Consider the following 23,379-nt stretch of genomic DNA (forward strand, 5'->3'; position numbering starts at 1 on the left):
TTTGTACTATTTCTATCCATCTAGCCTTTTTTTCTCCTTATATTTTGGGACTCTTAAACATCAGTGTAAGGAAGTTGGCACACATCTGTGTTTTTTCCTGTTCATCAACTTTTTTTTACATGTATGATAATCTTCAGTAAGTATCACCTGAAGTTCATTTAAAGGGTTTAACTTTTACATTACATTGCATTTAGCTGACGCTTTTATCCAAAGCGACTTACAATAAGTGCATTCGACCAAGAAGATACAAACTTGAAGAAAACAGAATCATATATGTACATCAGGTTTCAAGAGCCAAAACATTTCAAGTGCTACTCAACTGGCTTTAGATAAGCCAGTCCTTTATTAGTATATAAGTGCTTTGTTAGTAATTTTATTGCTCGAAGTGGAGTCGAAATTGATTAGTTTTTAGTCTGCGCCGGAAGATGTGTAAGCTTTCTGCTGTCCTGATGTCAATGGGGAGCTCATTCCACCATTTTGGAGCCAGGATAGCAAACCGACGTGTGTTTACTTCTCTTAATGTATTCATACACTACTGTATATAACTGGCAATGTCAATATAAGACTAAACAATGTGACATTGCAAACTCAACCATTGATGTATGAATATTGTCTTACCTGACTTTTTACAAGACTTCATATGAAACTGTATACAACTGTTAACAAGATGTTCTTATATTCAATCCACAGTGAACAAAGTTAAATACACATTTTATAAAATCAGTGTTCAGTTTGTCTTTATTACAACCAGAGGAAGTCTCGCTTTTGGGGTTTTACTAAGTAGGGAGTTACTTAAAGACTTTTGCTCTGGAAAAGTCTACCATGTTGAAATGTTTTTCTATAAAACTGGGGGAACAAACACTAGAAAAGGTATAATGTAACATATGGTCACGGCTTATCATGAGAACTTGGGTACCACCCAACCTATGCCGATATTTACAATCCAACAAAGTAATCTCAACATTTTCTGAAAAGCTGTTCATATTGTTCCCATCACAGTGCACAATTCTCCAGTTTAATTGTTTTGTGTTAAACTGAACCCCATCCCCATTTCCTGCACTTTCCAGAGTCAACCAGAAGATGGTGCTGTTAGATGACAAGTTAAGGTTGGAGCAAGATTTCCCTACAGGAGGTCATCGAAGTTCACTTTCAAAGACTTTAACCCAGATTATCAATATAACAGAAGTAGTTTTTTTTATTTAATTTTAATTTCTGGGGCAGTGGTGGCACATGCCATAATGACATGTCTTGGGAATTTGAGGGTTGATCGTTTAACATCACAACTTGTGGCTGGAATTGCAGATTAAAAAAACTACAGGAGAGATAAATACCTTTTTCAAATTATGCTTCCCCATTTTGTGTTTTTATGAAGTTATGGAGAGCACAATATGACATATTTTCATTTCAGAATCTCCCTTTGGTGGTTTAAATGCATTTAAATCTGAGAATTTGTGTTTTAGTTGGGTGTTTGTACATTGATGGCAGTAGCTAGTTGCAGGTCTCCCTTGTAAAAGAGATCGTTGATCTCAATGGGATTTTTTAAACCTGGATAAATAAAGGCTACAAACAAACAAACAAGCTACCCAGCTGTGTGTGACAGGTTTTTGGCAGTGTGGATCTGAGATGCCAACACGTCTCTGGGAACAGCATTGTCCCTGAGTAATAACCGCACCTGTTCTGACACACCAGTATCACCAGACTGATTGTTACTTTGTTGGGCTGTATTCCAATGTAATAAACAACATGTGTTAATCATGCACTCTTTTAAGGGGACTGTGAATGTTTAGAGAAATATGTGAAGATTGTGCCTTATTATGTAATAAAAGAGGTCAAGGAGATATTTTGTAATGTATTCACATTTCATTGACATATGACAGAGAAGAGCAGAAAATCAAACAAGATATTGATACTTTTTGTTCGAAAAATGACAAACAATTCAATTACCCGTTAAATGTTGGTTAGTGGCTTATTTCAGACTCATGCTTCCTGTTGTGCTTCACCACGGCAGAGTGATAGGAAGAGCAAACATAATGCTAGAACAGACTGCTCAGCTGTCACTGGGCAAAACACTGAATCCTTACAGGGCTGTTACTCTGTAAATGACCTCTGTTCCCCCTTTTAAGAACGGTCAAGGTGTTTTAAAATCCAAACTAAAACTTCCTTCCAGGCCCTCAAATACTATGAGTGTGCATGTGCATTTTTATTCATGTAAATCTTTATGTTGATGTGTATGCTGAACATTGTTGTGTTACATAAAGCCATAAGCAGCTGTTAATCTCTCAATATGCAGGTCCAGTCATGCCTCGGCTGCTATCGAAGATAAGTTGCAGCTACCAATCTGTTTTGGTAGCACTTTCTCTTCAGTTCATTTTCACTGTAGTGCAGGTCTCTCTACTTCTCCCCCCCGGGGCTCCCTAGAGAGGGTTAATCCGGCCAAGACTTGTTTTTATCTAATGAAGTGATTAATTCAAAGGCTTAAATAAACAAAGCTATACAAATAATCTATAATTGGGATTTACTGTATGCATGAGACTTTGTTGATTTTATCTGAAAAAATAGACATGGATATGTTGCAGTACACTGAAGTGTTTTATTTACATAAATAGCCATTATTCAGTAAAATCAAGACTTCATTAAACCTCAATATTTATGTTGGGTTCTGTTTAGCCCTGGGTCACCTTTAACAACATTTTCTCTGCAACATTACCCCTACCAAATATACTAAATAACTCAATTTGAACTTCTATTCTTCTAGATTCTAAAGCGAGGGTTGCCATTTCTATACATTTGTGTTTTCAAAAAGATCTCTGAACAGGACAAAAACTGAAGGTGTTATTATTTTTGCATATGCAGCATGTAGGGACTGTCAGACCCCACATATGTGAGGTAGTACATACCAACAAAACAAAAAGTAAAAGAAAGAAAATGGTCTGGCTTAATTCTCCATTCACCATTCTCGTTATCTTGCGCCTGTGTTGTTTGTTAGTGTCTTTGAATATCTATCCGTCTGAAATGTAATACTATCTATCTTAAAAATAAACATTAAATGACTCTAACTTTTATTTTTAATCTATTTTTTACACTTTATATGTTTTGCTATTGTACCTTTCATATTGCGTTTGTAATGTGTGAACAATCTCTGACAAAAGAATTTCCTTTAGGTAAGGTTTATTTTATCCATTTATTTATTTGATTTAACCAGTAAAATAATAATTAGGGATATAGCAGATTTGATCTAAGTAGCTCACAATGGAAATACTAAAACAATTAACGTAGGCTACTTAAAAACTGTAGATAAACGTATTTGTAGTCTTTCTGTGACTGAATATTTTTGATGGTATTGTATTCACCTTTAACATCTCAGGCTCTCCGCTCCACCGCTGCAGCCTCGCCCCTTTTATGCAAATTAGCCGTGTCGTCGACGGAAGCCATCGCTACGTCTCTCCTTCCGACAGATATTCCTTTAAAGGCGTATTTAAAGCTCTGGCGTCAGTTGCAGGAGAGTAGCGGGCAACCTATGCAACAAAAGCTGCCGCAGAGCCGAGCGACAGCCCGACGCTCAGCGGACATTAACACGGAGCCACCGGCTGACACTACCCGGAGAGGTGAGCTCGCTGTCCGGTCAGAACAGGCGCGAGGGGACGGGTAATACACATTTTGTAGCCGAGGTTGGTAAAATCAGGCAGGCGGAATACACAGCATCTCAGGTTGCTGCTGCTGCAGAGAGCAGGAGGAGGAGGAGGAGGAGGAGGCATTACAGTAGTGAGGCCTGTGTTAAAAACAAAAAGAGAGCTGGAGGTTCAGAGAGGCAGGCACAGGTCAGGTCGCATAATTAGGTTGCTTGGATTATAAAGTGTTTATAATTGGCATTTCTAAATGGTGTTTGCAGGTTGAAAAAACAGAAGGCTCAGGGGTTGCAGTTTGGACAGTAGATTAAGGTTCATTTAATTCACTGCATCTTTTGAAATTAACCAGGAAGGAGCACACCTTTGACTGTGTGTGATGAAAACAAAAGAGATACCGGTTTGTTTGGGTTCTGGGCTTGTCATTTAACAATAAAGACCATATGAAAAGTTCCTGTATTGTTAATCAACTAATCATTGGTGTTCTTATTGTCAGTGGCTGTTGGTGCATTTATATGTCAACAGCTTTGGGTGTTTTATTTATGAAGCAAATTAGGGCTGTAATGATTAGTTGAGAAAATAAGACTGAACAAATCTACTAATCATTAAAGTAGATTCTTAATCAAGAGTACTAAAACATTTTCTGATTCTAGCTTCTATATTGTCAAATTTGCTGCTTTTCTTATTTTGTTTTGTGATTGCAAATGGAATCACTTTTGTGTTGTAGGAAGTTTCAGGGAACACATGTCACCTTTTATTGTAAGCAAGAGGTTAATTGGTGTATACATAAAATAACGATAATGTAATAAACCGCTGTTGCAGTGATTTCAGTGGCAGTGTTAGATCCACAACAGAGTTCTTCTGCCTTTTTGCTCTAAGATAACATTTAAAAGCCATGTTTATTTTCCTAAGGGGAGATGCACATCCATTTGATACTATCAGATATGTTTATAGGGTTTTACCTACATTTTTGTGATCCAGAGTACAATTACATTTAAATATATCTGTCTTAGACAGCTGCAGCTCCTTCACATTTCTCGTAGGCAGAGCAATGATCGGGACAGTTTTCCTTGAGCTGTTTTGTGGGGATTCTGGTTTATTGACAGCTACTGATTTATTGTTATGCTTGTGTGCACGAGAGAGTGTATTTGCTGTATTGATCTTATGTACAGTAGAACCTGACTTACTGTGTTTTAGTGTGGATTTGCTGGGTCTTAACTCTTTGTGTTTGTGTGTTAAGGTACGACAGCAAGGATTACAATTGCAGCCTGGACCAAAACGTCTCTCACCGACATTAATGAAGCTTTTAAGGCCTTTTGGTGAGTCTTGCATGCACCCCTTTCTTTATTTCACTCCAAACACAGCACTTTAAAAGCCATGTGTCATTATTTTTGTGTTTGTTTGAGTAAATCTGCACAAACACTGGTCCCAAAGAGAGATCTAAATGGCCAGCATATGTTTTTGCTCTACTTTAGTTTTGTTTCTGTTCTGCTGAAAAACCACAGCCGGAGTGCACAATGCGGTGATGCGATTTGCATTCTTGGTTTCGATTGATCTGAGAGGATTTGCACACACAAACACATTCATACTGTTCTTCCTTAAAAATCCACCTCTCTATGTCAGCCTCTTCCTTACGACATGCTGTGATGCAATCTGAGTTCAGGTTGCACGCCTGAGACTGGCAGGTTCAGCTGAAGTGAAAGCAGCCGACTTCCTCTCGGTGAAATGTTTGCTGACTATTGAATGGCGCTGAGTCGGCATCATTTTAAAACCAACAACGCAATGTAGCCAGACACATCTGGTCACGAGCAAACAGTCACATGAACACACATGAACTTAAACATACATTTGCACAGATGTTGTGCAAACAGAGCACACATACACATATGCAGACACTCTCAGAGAAAGGCTGTTCATTATTTGCCCATCTACAAATATTTGAGACTTTGCATTCAGAACTGGATTTTATTTCCCTAAACAACATGTAAATAATGTCTGATTATGCTTACTGTTTTCATCCCAGTTATGTAATGCTCACACCTTTCTAACAGAGATACTTCCTAGTCTCTTGGTCGAGACATGCCAAACACACCCTTCCTATTATGACCTGATTGAGGTTTGCAACAAAAACGTAAACAATTTTTAGCGAGAACTGTAGTTTGAAATGTTTTTATTGTGACTCAACAAACAAAATGCATCACATATTCCAAATTGACTTTGGCATGTTGAATACTAACATAAGTTTACTCAATGTGACTCCAGATGTGTTTGTTCAATAGTTTCCACGCCACACAGTAAAGCTTGAGAGCCTCAGCTGACACAATTGGCAGATTCTGCTGTAAAGAAAGTATACGCTTATCATGCAACCTGCACGTCCCTGGTTTGAGTTTTCTCTTATTCTCTACTGGCAGGACTGTTCAGTAAAGGCTTCAAAGTGTACAACATTCTCCAAAACAAACAAAGATTGATAGTAATATACTATTTCATAAATTTGATAGGCTAATACTGCTCCTCGCTGGATTATGTCATGTTGTGCTGCAGAAAAGCTGAGCCAGGCAATTATTTTATGCCAGAATTTAAATTAAAGTAAAACAAAAACCCGAAATTGTATTTAAGTCATACTCTCCACCTCACATTGTCCCTTTTTATGGTGTCTTACAATCTTTTATTTTCTCTGTACAAACAAACACACACACAGCTGATATAGCTTTGTATCCTGACACACACACACACACACACACACACACACACACACACACACACACACACACACACACACACACACACACACACACACACACACACACACACACACACACAAAAGCACTTGTCGCAGCTTTAAATGCGGCTGTAATGAGACACATCATTCGACAGCTGAGGGTAAAAGACAACAGGTTGCTTCCACAATTTATAACTCTTAGCTTTGGAAAGTTATCTTCTCTGAACTCCCTTAATAAACAGTGGACTAACTTTGATGTCTAAGAAAAACAGAAAAGTAGGTGTTACAGTTGGATGTAGCGGTTGTCAAATAAGTGTGGTTGGGAATCCTCACTGGTTGGGTTTGTTTGTGTGGAGATCATCAGCAACACTTCATGCATGGCTGCTTGGTTTGCTAGTGGTGAAGGACGGTTATTAACGTCAATATCAGATGGCTGTACTGTATTTAGCCCTGGCTTTGAGATAGAGGACACAAACCCAGACACACACCCCGATGCTCTCGGTAGCCAAAGAGATTATCAACAACACAAAACGTCTTCTAAGAATAGAGACTTTCCACTTTGTTGGTTTGCTCTCCTGTCAGCTCTCCTCCACTCTTTTTAGTCTAACTTAACTCTTCTTTTTCCTCCGGTCTAACTTGTTTCCCCGGTTGGCTTGAGCTCCACTAATGCAAAGCAGCAGTAGTTTGTTTGTCCATGTGTTATGAAATCTCTTTTATGCTGTGTACTGTATGTACAAAGATGTGCAGGATGTCAACAATTTCAGAATGGCTTTATTTCTTTGAAATAGCAGGTGACTTTTTTCCCCCCGGAAATTCATATTAAGGAGCTCTTCAGCACAAGTTTTCAAGGTCAATAATGAGGGAGTCCCCAGAAATTGCTTTAAAAAGGTTGCTGTTTAACTTTATGATAACTGGAATAGGAATGCATTTACACGGGAAAAACCTGCATTGAACTTTAAAAAATAATGTATTAATACCTACTTTTGAAAGAGCAGGACATTTGACTGCGTTGCTCAAGGTCACCACATGCATTTTACCTGCTATTCAGAGATTGCACAAAACCTTGTCATTAGATCTAACATTTTATCAAAAGCATTGGCTAGGTCAGAAGAGCTCAGAAAGCGTGAACATCTTGTACAAATGTGCCCTTCCCACACTTTTGAACGATTAGCCTGTGGTTCATTTTAATATCCCACCAGTGCTGTTTTGAGATGTCTGCACTTTGAGACAAATGTTTCACTCATTCAAGTTTTCCAAAGTCACCTTATCCTGTGGTAGAAACGTCAGTCTAAATCAAATGATGAAACTTCCCTCTTAAGGCATCTCTTTGGGTTTTGTCCAATCACTGTTCCCATCTTCACTGACTCTCCCTGGCCCAGGACAAACTGATGTCCCGCTTTCCAAAGAAATTACCAGAAATCAGACTGGATGCCACCAATGATAAAGTGTCTTTGGTTACTTTCATTTCTAACCACACTTATCACTCACTCTTCTTTTGCTTTGTTAAAGTTAAAGTGGGCCCTTTTTGAAAATTGGTATATAGAATCAGCATTATAAAACCAACATGGCATGATGACAAGTAACATTGCGTAGACGTTATTGTCTTCTGAAAGGTGGAGTATGGAGCCTTTTACATTTTGACAATATATGAACTTCTCTTGGATATAGATAGTTGGTCTACACACACACACACACACACACACACACACACACACACACACACACACACACACACACACAACATTTGCCGATGGTTGTCAAATATTTATAGTGTACCATACACTACAGTGAATGGGTGATATTTTGATTTCAATGCCTTGGTTGTGAAATCAGTTGACATTTGTGATGATGTTGCATATTTACACATACAATGATTCTCATTTGTACAATAGTTATTTAAGTTTGATCTCATTTATGTTTGATCACACTATTGACACCATGTGAGGCTTGATAAAACATGTATAATACATTTATTTAATTGAGCTAGATTTCATGCCCTATAGAATTATGGCACTCATCCACTGACATGTTGCCAATTGTTCAAGGAGCTGTGTGCAGCTCATAGGCGATGTTTGCAGTGTGAAGCTGCATTTTTGTTGAGACTTTTGGACACAGTCAACTTTATATCATAACCGATGCCAGTCCTTATTCCTGTCCTGTTCAAACAACAAGTGAGGAGAGGAACACACTGAACCTGACTCATTGAGAAGAGCCACAGGCAAAACTTAAAAAATATATTTGTATTGTTATTGTTGGGAGGGTTTGATTTAACTTGCCTGACAACATGAAACTTGAACAAAATATGTTTATGTGGTGAAAGCCATGCCAAGCTTGAGCAATGTTGCACTAAAAAGTTAATTTAAAAGTTAACCGCAACAAAATTATGAAGATTTCTGAATCATATCATCACTGCTGCAGGGGAAATAAGTAAAAAAAAAAAAACTTGGTTTGAGAGACTGATTAAGTTAAGTGATATATAAAAGCACTAATCTCGCTTTTCTGTGACATGTGAATGTGACATGGCAGAAAGGCATACTCTTCTGGCAATGAGAAAGAAGTGACTGTTTTAAGTGGGGTTTAAAAAAAAGTTTGCAAAAGGTTTGCAGTTTAATGCTGTTGTCAGTTGGCCTTTCTTAGTATCACGTGTGTGTGTGTAAACTGTACTGTGGAATATTCCCTTTTCGGACGTGGGTTAAACTCACCACCCTGAGGTCTTGTGCAGTCTTGAACAGGTCTGTGCAGGCAGTTATACTTCTCTTGGATAGTTGTCAAAGATGCTGGTGTGAAAGAATAGTGTTTGTAACAACAAAAAAACACCATTATTTTCCCGGTACATTAGCTGCTATTGTTTTTTTTTTAAATTTGTGAGCGCAGGGGGGTTACTGTATATTTGTTGTTTTTCAATGAGTTTTGAGCTTACTTGGAGGCAGGTTTAGGGTTTTTTTTTACATTTTTTTTAATCGGAGAAAGGACATTTAAAAGTGTGACAGAGTATGCATGGTCACACTGATGGCTGAAAACAACCAACAAATCTTAACATCAAGTAGATCATATCGTCTCACACGCTTTAGTTTTTTTCCATCTCTTGTTTGGCTTGCTACCCCCTTATAGCATAAAGCGTCAGAGGCTGTAGGAGGGAGGGTTGCCACATACACACACACACACATGTAAATGAACACACACACATATACACAGTCCCTCTAAAACGGAGCAGGCCCCCTGGGTCAGAGAGACAGGATGCAGTAGGGGGGGGGTGCAGTAATGTGATGTTGGGTAGGGGGTACCATAGTCAGAGGGGGCAAAGATGAGGTTGGAGGTGGTGAGTTGCAGTCCTGTGTGTGTGTGTGTGTGTGTGTGTGTCTGTGGTTATGTGGTGAGGGGGACATACAGCCAGTAACGTGACTCCGGTGTAGAAGTAGGCCAAGGCTGCTGTCAGCAGCTTGTCAAAACCTCACTGAATCTAGCCTGAAAATACTCAGATCTGCTGGAGTTAACACAGCATTTCTACATCAGGAGTTTGTTAGCATTATCTGTTAGCATGCTAGCTGTGAAAAGAGTACACACATATTCTGGGTTAGCATATTACATAAAAAAGATGCTACATTTATGAGATATTTGATGCTACATTGACATCAACTGTCTAGACGGGCTCAGATCAGCAGCCAGTGGATTAGAATAACAGTGTGTGTGTGTGTGTGTGCCTCCACAGACCGGTTAGTCAGCTGTTGCTTACAAACTAATATGTTCTTTTTGTATAAAGGTCTGGACACCTTCAACCTGCCTTGAAAGGGGCTTTGAGTGCTAACTAGCTAACCTATCAGCCAGGGTTAAAAATAAACACTAGGATGACTGGGCTATTGCTGGATGCAAAGCTAGCTGACACGACACAACACACAGCACACACTGTCCTCATCTCACATCTTCCCTTTAACTGTTGCGAGTGTTAGGTGTTAGGCTAGTGTTAGGCCAGCATATTTTTTCAACCCTGCTTTGACCAAATTGTTACACTTTCATAAACTAAAAAAGATAGCAATCAAACTGGACAACACTTATCAATCCCAAGGTAGCCCCGTCTTAAAGAATACACTGCCTTACTGGCTATTTTTGTTCCACAGAATGAACACTGTGCTTTGTTAAAGAAGAGACCATAAATACATAACAAAAATGCAAACTAAGGATCATTTTCTCATAGACTTATATACAATATCTGTATTTACAGCCCTCAGAGTTGCCCCCTGAGACTCAAGACAATGTGCATGTTAAGGCACTTTTGTATTGGCTTCATTTTCTTAGACAAAGAGTTTGCACCTTGGTAGCACCACAAAAATAGACCCAAGCCACATTTCTGGTCCCTTGATTCTCAGAAGGCTATGAGTGACATAAGCACACCAAAGTTAATCAAGATAAACACACTAAGTAACTCCTTTCTAGGTAACTCATTACTTAAAGTTAGGTTTTGGATTGGCATTTAATTAAATAGGCCAGTGTTGGTCTCCGTTTAGCAAATTATTTTAAGATATTGTAACTGAAAAACTACCAGATATATAGGAGGTTGACATGACGGTTTTGTTTTTCCACACAGCTGTTTGTTGTTATGGTCTCAATAATAGGAAGTGAAAGTAACTTGCCTGCCAATTGACTTGATTGGGTTTAGCAGTTTAGTGTAAATTCACTAGAGCCACCTTTTTTTAGATATAAAATGACATACTGATATCGAATAATAAAAAAATAAAAAAAACATCTGTTCTTGTTTCTCGTTTTTTTACAAGATAATTCGGAATTTACTGTGCTAGTCTTACAAAGAAGGGTGCAGACCAGATTAACTGGACACATTTGCGCTGAAATTGTCTAAAGTATACTGTTTGTTTACATACTATCCTCAAAGCCCCTACAGTATTAATGGCTGATGCTGACTCATTACTCAACCTGTCTGTATAGTGACTGTTTGACCTTAACTGCCTTCAGGGATTTTTATTAAAACAAATAAACAATGAATGCAATTGTGCTTTTTTGCCATATTATTAGCCGTGGTGGCCAAAGTGAGCGAAGACATTTGACTTCTATTTCGAGCGGAGGCAGCTGAGAGGTTTAGGTGAGGTAGAGATTGGAGATTAATTTAGAGCCGTCAGTGAGTGGTACTCAGAAATGTGTTGATGTACACAGGCGTGTGTGTGTGAGAGAGTGTGCACGTATGTGAACAGCAGGTATATTGCGTCATATTCATAACAGCCAGTATAGAAAAATAAGCCCTGTGTTAATGGAGTTAGGGATTTGTCATTGACGCTAGTGCACATTGATACACATGTGCCCCCCCCCCCGTACCCTCTGCACTGCAGCAGCACTGCACCATAATGCACACATCATAGTCCCCCCCCCTCTCTCTCTGTCTCTCTCTCTCTGTACTACTTATCCTTGCCATCTGCCTCCCAAAGCTGGGAGTATTGTTATTCATCATGGGAATATCACCACCACCATGGGAATGTTGGAAGGGTTTCTGTGCTAGCATTGTTGTTAGCTTCCTGTGTGTTTACATGTTTCTTTGTGGTTGTCCAGGAACGTTTCTACTGTGCTGTGTGTGTGTGTGTATTTTCTTCTAATTTCTTCTTTCTGTGACAGAGGTGCACACACACACAATGCCAGAATCAAAGCTAATGATTGATTTTGAGAGTAAAAACTCAATCATGAGCGAATTAAAGCAGCTTCTCTAAACCGTTTTCTCATGTGAACTCGGACAATATCCAGAGCATCAGGTGTGAACCTTATCTTGGGTGTCTCTTTCACACATGTAGCACTACTACATGTAAGTGGTTGTGCGTGTCAGAAGTGCACACAAAACATCCATAGGCCGCAGCAGTGTGAACTTGATCCTAAGATCTTCAGGCTGGTAATGCATATTACTTCTATATGAGTCAGTGCTAGGAATGTTTTGCAATATGTTTGTTTAGTGTTCATGTACTACTTTTCTGGTGTGTTGACATTATCGCTCAAAACAACTATTAAAATATGATTGACTGATTTCTTAGTTGACTTATCTGCCCCCTTGAAGGCAAACAAAAAAACGTTTCTGAAATGTTAACAGATCAGTCACTCAATGTCCTCTTCCGCATATTGAGTTTAGTCAGATGCAAACATGTATTTCTAGAGTTGGGTCTGTATTATAAGACCCTCAGATGTATGGGTTGGAGAGCTCCAGGGCTTAAGAATTTATAACAACTCTCTAGTTTCCTATTATTTAACGTCTTCTGGCGTGTTATGTTATTGTGGGACTACTTTCAGGCTAAACTGATACATCAGTCAGTTGGCATCAACAAGAAAAACGCCATGTCAGCAGATAAACCTTGTTATTCTCCAGCAAGATCCACTTGCTCTGCAGGAACGGGTTTACAGGGTTACACAAGATCACGGAAAACATGCAAAGCATTTTATAATGCAAGTCACCGCCTTTTTACAGATTGACACTATGTCCTGTACATGATCAGGATTGCAGACATTTCTATTTTATCATGTTATCTGTTACATGTAAGAGAAACAGAGAGTAGGCTCAAGAAGAAGCAGGGAAATGGAGAAGCTATATGAAGTGAGAAAAGAGCAAGCTGCCCTGATTTCATTCCTGTGTTGCATGGAATCTGGTCTGTCGCACCAGAATAAACGCTCACCAAAATAGACCTGGGTTACGTGTGCTTAGCGTGTGATTCAAAAAGCTTGTTAGTTGTTTCCCGTGTTTTGCATTTATACACACAGACTCAACTTACATTTTCCCCAACGTTGTACTAAACAGGCATCTACTTTCATGCTTGTTTTTCATTTTGTCTTCTGTATGTGTCTCTTTGTTGGCCCATCTAAGGAAGAAATATGACAGATTTAACTTTATAAGACTATTTTATTGCTCTTTCTTATGTTATCATGCTTCCCCGAATCTCCCTCTCAGTTCTCTTCATCTCACCTTTTCATCCTATAACCCTCAAACTGCACATTCTTTTTATTTTGGCCCTGAAAAAAACTGATGTTCACTAGAAGCTGAGCTTATATCACGGACACACACACATGCTCAAACACACAAACACAATAGGAACACTGAGCATTAATGTTTTATGTGTGTGTTTTTGTAGGACTAAAAATGAGTTGCAGGACAGACAATACTGTCACAGAGAAATATTTATATCTGCACCTTAATTTGTTCTTTTCTGTTGTCTTGCTTGTTTGACATTTTATTTTCATTGTCACACAACAAATCACACAGGTTTGGTTGTATAACCACAGATCCACCAACATCACTTGCATAACACACCTTTACATCCAGAACAATAGCGCCAAAGTACTCAAACTTATTGGGTTGGATTTCCAAATAATTTGTCTTTTTATAGTTGGCAAGCACAAGTTTCCACACCTCAATTACATTTAATTTCACAATGATCAGCCACATCCAGTATGTTAGAAAACCACACTGTTGCTTCACATATTTTAGCCCATTGGTTCCCATAACATCAGTTGCAGAGACATGTAACTTTGTGGGGATCACAGTGAATCTCAATATCATTATCTATATAATCTCTGTTACGGCTGTTTTCACTGTGCGAAAATCAGTTGTGGGAACAGATTGTATGACTATAATATAACAAAAAGTTATTTAATCAACTATTGGAATGACAGAAATTACAGCATTTTGAGGAGATTTTCTTTGTCTAATACTGTAGATGACGGTTGACAGAATATCTTTTGTTGGTGTCAAATCTTTATCATCTGAAAGTTATAGATGATCACTTTTCGAAATTGAGACTTCCCTCTGCATATTGTTTGTCAAACACTGATGTGCATACTATTCGACGAGCTGACAAGTGGCACACGGCTCTTAAAAGTGAGGCTTACTGAGAAATGCATTAAACCTGCAAAAAAAGAAATAATTAAGGTGTTGAGTCTACTGGATTGCAAAAAGAGGCCAGATTGTATAAAAGTCTATAAGCAAATGACCATACTACTCTGCATGATTGTTTACCTAAAGTTCATGGTTTGTTTTGTAAATTATAATCCCATTTAGAGTCAATTACACAAAAAAAACATGTTATAAATGAAAACGTCCAATGCCAAAATGACAAACTTGAGGTTTCAACGTGGTAGTCCACAAACCAAACAGTGACGTTGAGGTTGTTACGTGCACTTCTTTTATAAGTCTGTGACTAACCAAGACTATAATTCTAGCATCCCAACCCTTACTGGATGTTCCCATCATTCCCAACACTCCCATCAGACTGGAATATTTTGAGACTGCTGGTTAACCAGATCTGGTTTTCAGTGTAGGAGCTTGTGCACATCTCCCTGAAAGTTAATAGAGGTTGTGGCTTTTCTTCTGTGGTCGTCCTCTAATTTGGACATAATTGAGATGTTTAATTAGTGCGTATTTGTTTGTGTTTATGTGTCTGTAAAGAGGAGAGGGGCTAGTTATGCAATCTGCTGCAGTGTGTGTGAGGTCAGGGATGTATGTGAGAATCCAATATTCATGAGCATCTTGAGTGCATCATGAATGTTAATAGGGACATGTGAGAGGACTGAAAATGGAGAGGAGAGAGGAACCAGAGAAAGTAAGAAAAGGGGCTGAGGGACAAATATTTTCTACCTCTTCTGTGTCACTGTCCGTCTGCCTCATTTCGCTCTTCATCCTTCCTTCTCTTCCTCTGCCTGAACACACTCCCTGCATCTCTTGATCCTCCCACCTTCCACCTGTTCAAACCACCCTTACTTCTTTTCCTCATCTCTTTCCCTCTTTTCTGTCTCAATCTCCTCCTATAATGAGGGCCTTAGCACTGTTATATGATGTGTGTATGAGTTGTTCACGTGGCAGGCATTAGTGTGTGTTGGGTGTGATGAAACATGCAGTCTCCCCGGGTTTAATCCAGTGCCCCGCTGGACACAAAAACACACACTTTGGAATTTAACTCTGTAGGAAACTGTATTGAACATACATGCAGTCTCTTTTTCTCTTTCTCCCTATGAGGCGTGTTATGAGCTTATGGCCTTCTCGCCTTATTCTCCTCGCTTTCTCTTTTTTCTCTGTCCAAATATCTCTCATTTCTTCTCACTGAACACACACAAGCCCTCTGTTTGAAACAGAGTAGCTCAATTTGAAAACGTTCAGCACATAAAACGCATGCTTTCATCCTCCCCGTCCAGTTTGAAAGACTGCCCGAGTGTCTGCCAGGATGAATCATGTGCTCAAACCAATTACACTCTTTTAAAAATGGACCCTTTTCATAGGAGAGTGTGTGTCTCTTGAGTTGTGATATCAGCATGTTGGTATTCTCCAAAAAAAAGGAAATTGATCCTAATTGGGTTTGTTTTGGTCAAATAACACAAACGTAAATGTTCTCTCATAGTGTTTTGTAACCAAATAGCTTTGGCTTAAACAGGTTTTAAATTACTTGTCTCCGTCGATTCTGCCTCCAGGCCAATACAATAATAATGTGTGTGCTTCTCATAGCCTTTACTTTCATCAAGCCTATCCTGTAATACAAGAAACGGTACTGTTGAGTTTTTGGTTTTAGTGTTGGTTGTAAAAAGAATGCGAGCTTTTAATGGTTAAATATGTGAATAACTACAAAATACAGCTTAATAAACAAAAAAAGGGCTTGGGCATGCTACTATTCAGGATTTCATCATGTTTTGAGATATGTTGCTCAGGCAGTATTGATAAAGAAATGAAGGGTTAAGAACATTAAATAAAAGTGTATGTTTGTCATGATTTGACGTGCTTAACTCCTAAACCAGTAGTGGCTTCTGTACCTTTACCTCTTCTTCTTTCTTATAGTTTCAGTTGACATAGTGCTCTGCTTTTGACTATTATTAGTTTGACACACCTGAGAAAATTACAGTACTTATTTTTCTTTTGATGCTGAAAAGCTCACATGCTCTTGTCAATGCATGTTGTAAAAGTTAAACTGCTGTCACTAACTGATGTTTTTTTTGTTTTTGTCTTCTTCCCCTCTCCTCTCTACTCATCACTGGCCATCTCTCCTCCTGACCAATGGGACGCCTGCGTTGTGGCTATTCTCTTCTCTTCTCCACCTGCTGGTTGTGGTCCTGATGGTGTTTTCCAATAGATTGATCGGCCAATCGATGGGGATTTTCAGAGGAGCTCCGACTGCCTTCGCTGCCTGCCCTCCTCCTCCCCCCTCCCCCCGCAGCCTCTTCCTCGCCCCCACAAACTCCGTCATCCAGACCTCCATTCAGCCCTCTATACACAAAATGACACTAGACCTGACTGAATGGTCTTCTATATGGATTTTTACATCTAGTAATAGACAATAAGAGAAAGAGGGAGAAACCTCAATGACAAAAAAGCCATAAACGCACACCACACACACACACACATACACACACACATATACACACTCACGCATACACACACAAACACACCTGACAAACAAAGAAAATAAATCAAACGCCCACTCTTGGAATGTACCGCACACTCTTCCTGTGAAAATTCAATTGCTTCCTTTTATTTTTCTGGATCTTTGAAAGCTGATTTTGTTATATCTTTCCACGATTGGACAATACAAGAAGCTGAGCGGAGGATTACCACGTGTTGAATTTGAAGCTGCAGTGTTTTGGGAGGACAACTTGTTAAGAGGACAACTGATTGCTGAAAAAGTGTTTTGTTTATTTGACATTACCTTGCCAGATCTATAGATACTAGATCGATTTTTTCCTTTATTTACATAGTATCCAAAGCCTTTTTCAGTTTTGGCTCGACCCAAGATTTACATTTTATCACCTTGCATACTGGGACACTATCTGTTACAGGTTTTTTTGTTTTTATTCCAGTGTTTAAAGCAGTGATAGATGTAACTACCAGGCCAATATAACCAGCAAGTTACGAGCACATGCTGCAGTTTGTAGCTTGTAAAGATTGTAATTAAGTCACTGCTAGCTTTAAAGTATCAAGTGACTTGAAATTCCTAGTTTGAGGAAACAGTATTGTTTTTTGGTAGCTATAGGTAATTGTTCTCAGATTTGTCAACGCGTTACAGCGGGTGCACGTCTTCCCTTGTTGCGTGCATGCCCTCCACCATGCCTCCCCAGAACACAGAGGCTGACGCTACGCAGGTCGAATCTCTGGTGGGCGGTGCAAATGCCAAAAGCTCCAAGGCATCAGGTGCGGACGAGGAGAAAGGAGGAACAGGAGGCGAGACGGATGGATCGGGAGGTCGAGGAGGGGAGGAGTCAGCGAGCGAGACATCGGTCCCACGCATACCCTTAAAGAGATGGGTGATGCACGGTGCTGTGATGTTCGGCCGGGAGTTCTGCTACGCTATGGAGACGGCACTGGTGACGCCTGTCCTGCTGCAAATAGGTGAGTCCATACGCACAGATTCACAATAAACACTCTGTATTTACATAAAAACACAGGTGCACCACATTCAAAACACAGTAAAGCAGTAAATGCCAGAAGAAAGATCTCTCTGGTCACCTGCTACTGTTCTCGCTTTTTATCCTGTTATCCACCTTACCTCTGACTACCCAAAACAAAGCAGAGCATTTCATTCTTACTTAGCAGCAGGCTTGGGCGGTATGTACACAGTCTATGGTATTTTCTCATACCTTTATTACTTCCTGACATTCCACCAGGATTAAAAAAAAAAAAAAAAAGCAATACTCTCTTCCCTTATTGCTAAAATGAGAATTGCCGAATAAGCCCGTTTATATGAGCCTGAGCTGTAGTTGTTGAAGATTTTGGTGTTAACGTTCCAAAAATAGTGACAAATGCCTGTCACAATTTCCTTATGTCCAAGGGACATCTTTACATTTCTTGTTTTGTCAGACAAACGGTCAAAAAGCTGGGTATTTTGTAAATATTATTATTTAAAAAAGGATCCTCGCAGTGGAGAAGCCGCTACCAGTAACTGCTGGAGAAGGCACAACCAAAGTACATTTCTATCATTCCATCCCTGTAAATAGTGCCTGTAGTTTTTATCATAGTTTGTGAGCGGGAACAAGGAGTCACGTTGTCCTGACGACGTTGTCCTGGCATTTAAGAGGACACCTTGGCAGCTCGATGTTACCCACCTCCTGTTCACTTTGTTCAGATGGACTTCAACTGGATCTGCCTGGAGATTAGCTAGAATGCGCACACACACACACACACACACACACACACACACACACACACACACACACACACACACACTCTCTTAGACAGTCCTCCAGTCACAGTGTGCGTACTGTCATTTGCACCTTGCCAAGTCCAATTTCGTCTGGAGTACACTGAAGGCCTTAGGGGAGACGGAGAGGGTGTGAAAAGGAGCAGAGGAGGGAGAGAAGAAGGGGAAGAACATGAGAGTGAGAAGGGAGAGAGAGAGAGAGAGAGAGAGAGAGAGAGAGAGAGAGAGAGAGAGAGCGAGCGATAAAAGGCTGAAACAGCCGTAACCTTGTTTATAATTCAAAGTCACTTCCCATGCATTCCCCCTCTCTCTTTCTTTTCCTTTCTCTCCAAATCTCTTCTCCCCCCTCAGTGGCGTATTGAGATCTCCTCGTTTACATAACCACGGCGACATGAGTGGCAGGACGCTCTGTGACCACCGTGAGTCACGACTGGCTCACCCAGGATGAGCCGTCACAGGGAGAAAGGCTTTTAAATTCAAATGTTCTGTTGCAATTTCAGTTTTAGATAAAAAAAGCGACAGTATGATCTGTGTGTTAAAGAAACATCCAAAATACTACAGCAACAAAAGTCTCAATGGGCCTAAAAGAGATACTGGTGTTATTCATAAAAACAATCCCATAAAAGAAAATCAAGGTACACTTACTTTTCATCAGGCTTGTCTCCTGTTGTGGTGTCAGACCTTTTGTTGAATGTTTTTGTTCTATTTTTAGCGCCGATTAAGCTGCCCTCATCTACTTTTTTTTAGATCATCTTGTGTCTGAGCCCGTCTTAGTAGATTTCAGAGTCACTGAGAGGTACAAATGCTACAGATTAGTCTACTAAAATAAATAAACAGAGCAGTGAATTTGGTGTCTTGATGAGATTTACGCTGATGTGGAGAGTTTATCCAATGATGCAGTCTTTTAGGGTCCGGTTAATTGACTGCTAATCAATCTGACCTTAACATTCGGAGAGAGGATTGAAGAGAGGAGAGGAGTGATGAATTAATAAGTAGATTGCACACAGTAAAGCCGAGTGCAACATCTTTGAATTTCATAGCAATTTGTTGTATATTAGCAGATGTTATGTTCAGGTAACAGCCATTGTTGAGCATTAATATCACAACACTAACAGGTCAGCATCTATTATGGGAACGGACCTATAAGCAATATTTCAACAAGACAACAATGACATTTCATCACCTATTATGTTGATTTGTCAAACTTTTTAGCAGACAGTTTCTTATTTGCACATTCAGCAGACATGTCAAAGGCGTGTTGAATGGAAACAAGGCTGTGAGAGCTGTAAATGTGAACAAAACAGTAACATTTAAGAGGTGTGAAAAATTCCACCGCTGATGGAACTGCCGAGTCAGGGGATGGACTTTGTTCCAAGTTGCATTTTGGATTTTTCTTTTTTGTATTACTTTGCGCCAATTTCCAGTTCTATTGATACATCTATTGTCATCTCAATAGGTTTCATTTTGTGACATTTCTGTCCATCAAAACGTTATATATCTTCATGCATGATCTGCAGAATGATTCATGTTTTTAGCCAGCCAGAAAACAAATCTCCCTCCAACTCTGTGGGCAGGAGTCCAAGTTTTGGGATAACACATATCGACCCCCCCCCCCTCCATGTGGTTAATGCTCCATGCACGCTGGAGACTGACTGTAGCTACTGGAATTAGCTGGAGAGCTGGTTGGCTCGACCTGACTAGAACCATTGTGTGTGTGTGTAACCCCATAACACTGAGGTCAGGGAGAGGGAGAGAGAGTGTGTGTGTGAGTGCGTGTGTGAGCAGATGACATAGTTTGGTGAAGGAGCCCATATTTACACAACCTAGAGAGAGGATAAAAAACTTCTACCTTACAAGGTCTTGTGTTGAGAGCATGCAGAGCTGCTTTCTCTTTAGTCTCTGAGCTCCTGGCAGCAGTCACTCATTCCTTAAATGTTCTTGTTGAGTTGGTTGAGTTGTTGCGTTTTGTTCTCTTGTGTACTTTCGTTCAGTGCTATGTATTTTTAAAGGCACATATCCTTTAAAAATATGTAAAGGATATAACATGCTGTGATGCTTGGCATTCGTTTTCATGTCAATCCCTATACAAATAAACATTTAATAAATAATACTAGGGCATACATTTGAAATAATTAACCAATCATATCACACATCACCTTTAACAACTTACTCTGGTGTTCTTCAAACCAGTGAAAAAGGCACATTAAAAAAAGTGTGACATTTAAATTAACTTTACCCAATCTAGCTTTGCAAGAAAGAAAATAGCATCTCCTTGTATCCCTCATAATTAGAAGCTAATTGAGAAAGAGCAACGAGTTCACATAATGTTCCTCAGTATGCAGTTTCAATTCTCTAGGTGTATTTGACTGCAGGCCCCTCACAAGTTGTCTGGACTAAGAGCATCACCTATTGACTGTGCAGCTGACAGTGAGGTAAGAGGAGAGAGATTAGGGAGATGATGATAAAGGGATTAAGAGAGGGAGTGGAACAAGGAGGAGGCAATGAGCACAGTCTGCGTGTTTTGGTTAGGAGGATGATGTGTTGCATAACCACAAGCTTTCTGAGCTTTAAGTGTACACGGAGGAAGCTGTTAAAGCATAATGACACTTGTTGAAAACATACCAGAAGGAAGGACTGTCAATAAACTAATACAAATATATTTATTTTCATCTGATGCTTTCATTTTCAGTTGCACAGGCTCCTGAAAAGCTGGTATTTTGAACAACAAGGTTACAGTTTAGGACGATAATTAGTCTCAGATTAGGGATGATATAACAGACAAAAGCCGTGTAAATTAAATACCTGATACCAAGCTCAGGAGAAAATAAATGTACACGGGTACATTTAATTTAATTTACAATAGTAGAAACAGTTGTTTGGTAATAAATACAACTCTGATATTAGTGTACATTTCTTAGTTCTAGTTAAGCAACTGATGTTATTCCGATTCTCATTCTACCGAATTCTAAGAAAGAAACTGGTTTAAATTATTTTATGGTACATGTAACGTATTTCAGGGATCAAGTTTTAGTCAGAAATGAATAGGCATTGTATGGGAAGGTCATTATAAGAGCAACCCCTGCTTGAGTGCAAATGTCTCTCAGTTTCTTTTCTCTTCTAACCACATCAGTCTCGTCGGGCCACAGGACAGCAGGGTCTGAGAGGAAAAGCGCTTTTCCATAGTCGTGTTAATCTTTATTTGTGTTTATTTACTTGTTTGACTATAGCTGTGCATGCAACACTAGCTGTGCCACCAATATGGTTTGGAAAACAGTCCAGGCTGGCAGCTCTGCAGCATTGTTATCCTTCTTTGGAGGCCTTCTTGGCTTTACTAAAGGAGATTAGTGCAATCCAACAGGAAAATGAATTCTATTCATTCAGTTTATGTAGCTGAAAGCCTCAGCTCACTGTTACAGTGACTCTCTTACTCTACTCAGTTTCCTCCAATAAACTTTCCAATGTTAGATATAACAGTTTTGTTTGTATGCTTACAATAAAAGATCATCCAGCTCCTGATGCATCTCGCTATCAATTTAGTTTTTCGATGATCATTTTCAAGCCTACCGATTAAAATACATGGCATTCGAAAACAGCAGTTTACCTATTTTCCCCTGAATGCAAAAGCTTAATTCTTAAAGTGTATTGTAAAGGTGTCCTGGGTCGTAAAATACAAAAGGAAACCCTAAAAGTTAACACAAGTTCCGAATCTACTGTGATTTGACATGTAACATGGTAACTAGATGGTAGCATGTTAGCATGCAGCACAGTCGACCAGTGGCATTTCAAAATAAAAGCTCTGTATGCTTAATTTGTTACAATGCAATCTGCTATTTGTCATCTGTCAAGTCATTCGCACAATTCTACCGTTGTTTTCTCCATGAGCAAGTAACTAGTGTTAGCTTCCTAAATCAGAGTTTTGATTTTGCAGAAATCAACCAAAATGTCAAATCAGCTTGATCGTGCGATGTCTCTGCTAGCATCCCAAGTAACCTAATCCACTGAGTGATCCTATCATGTTCGCTGGTCTAATCTAGCAGATGACCTTGCAGAAAGAGTTATACGGGGTTATATAAATGACTGGCTTGATGTTACACAGTGACTAATCACCATAATCTGACCCAGTCATTTGAGGGACAGAGTAGATGGAGGGCAGAGTAGGTGAATAGACAGATTAAATGTTGCGTGTCTGAGGTAGCTACAGGTGCAATAATTAATCTTCTGGCACATGAAATATTGCATGAAGGAAAGAGAAAAACTTCACTATAGAAATAATTAGAAAAAGTGGAAGAAAAGGTGCCCCTGGGTCAAATTGCATTCCTGCTAGCCCGCAAGGCCTTTACACCACAATCATCAGTCCTTGGTGTGTTTCTCTGCAGAGCGTGAGAGAGAGGGAGTGAGAGACAAAAACACCACACCAGTCACTTATTTTAAGTCGCCCTAATTATAGATCGTTATATCATCCCTGCTCATTTATTAATGTTATCTCTGTAGACACGCAGAGACACAAAACGGTTTCGCCATGAGTTATTTACCAACCTTGCCAACGTTTCAGGGCGGGGTTCTTGGTGTCTTACTGATGCAATGTGCAAAGCCATGTTATGTGTTTTTATATGGGTGTGAATGTTTTTCCATGCAACAGGCGACAAGTCAGGTATGTGTGAGCTGTTAATGTGAGGTGTGTGTGTGTGTGTGTGTGTGTGTGTGTGTGTGTGTGTAAGTGTATTTGTTTGTCAGCACATTGCTCCCAGCCCCCACCCTCCAGGGAGGTGAAGTCATCAAAAACAAACCACCACAGAGCTCTCAGGTGATGACGGTGGACAAAGAAACATCAGGAATAGCAATTGCTTAAAACTGGGGCTGGCAAAAAACAATTATCAGCAGAGTA

General features: G+C 39.6%; 1 protein-coding gene across 1 annotated transcript in view; it reads left to right on the top strand.

Annotated features, from left to right (window-relative positions):
• The first annotated feature begins 3,482 nt into the window (after positions 1-3,482).
• Positions 3,483-23,379, top strand: part of LOC117477733 (solute carrier family 45 member 4) — a 43,577-nt gene continuing 23,680 nt past the window's right edge. Inside the window, exons 1-3 of the mRNA XM_034124470.1 lie at positions 3,483-3,605; positions 4,864-4,942; positions 16,434-17,686. Of these exons, the coding sequence (XP_033980361.1) occupies positions 17,392-17,686 (295 nt within the window). The 5' untranslated portion in view covers positions 3,483-3,605; positions 4,864-4,942; positions 16,434-17,391. The remainder of the gene's footprint in view (positions 3,606-4,863; positions 4,943-16,433; positions 17,687-23,379) is intronic.

Source organism: Trematomus bernacchii, unplaced genomic scaffold, assembly GCF_902827165.1.
Source record: "Trematomus bernacchii unplaced genomic scaffold, fTreBer1.1, whole genome shotgun sequence".
Lineage (NCBI taxonomy): Eukaryota > Metazoa > Chordata > Actinopteri > Perciformes > Nototheniidae > Trematomus > Trematomus bernacchii.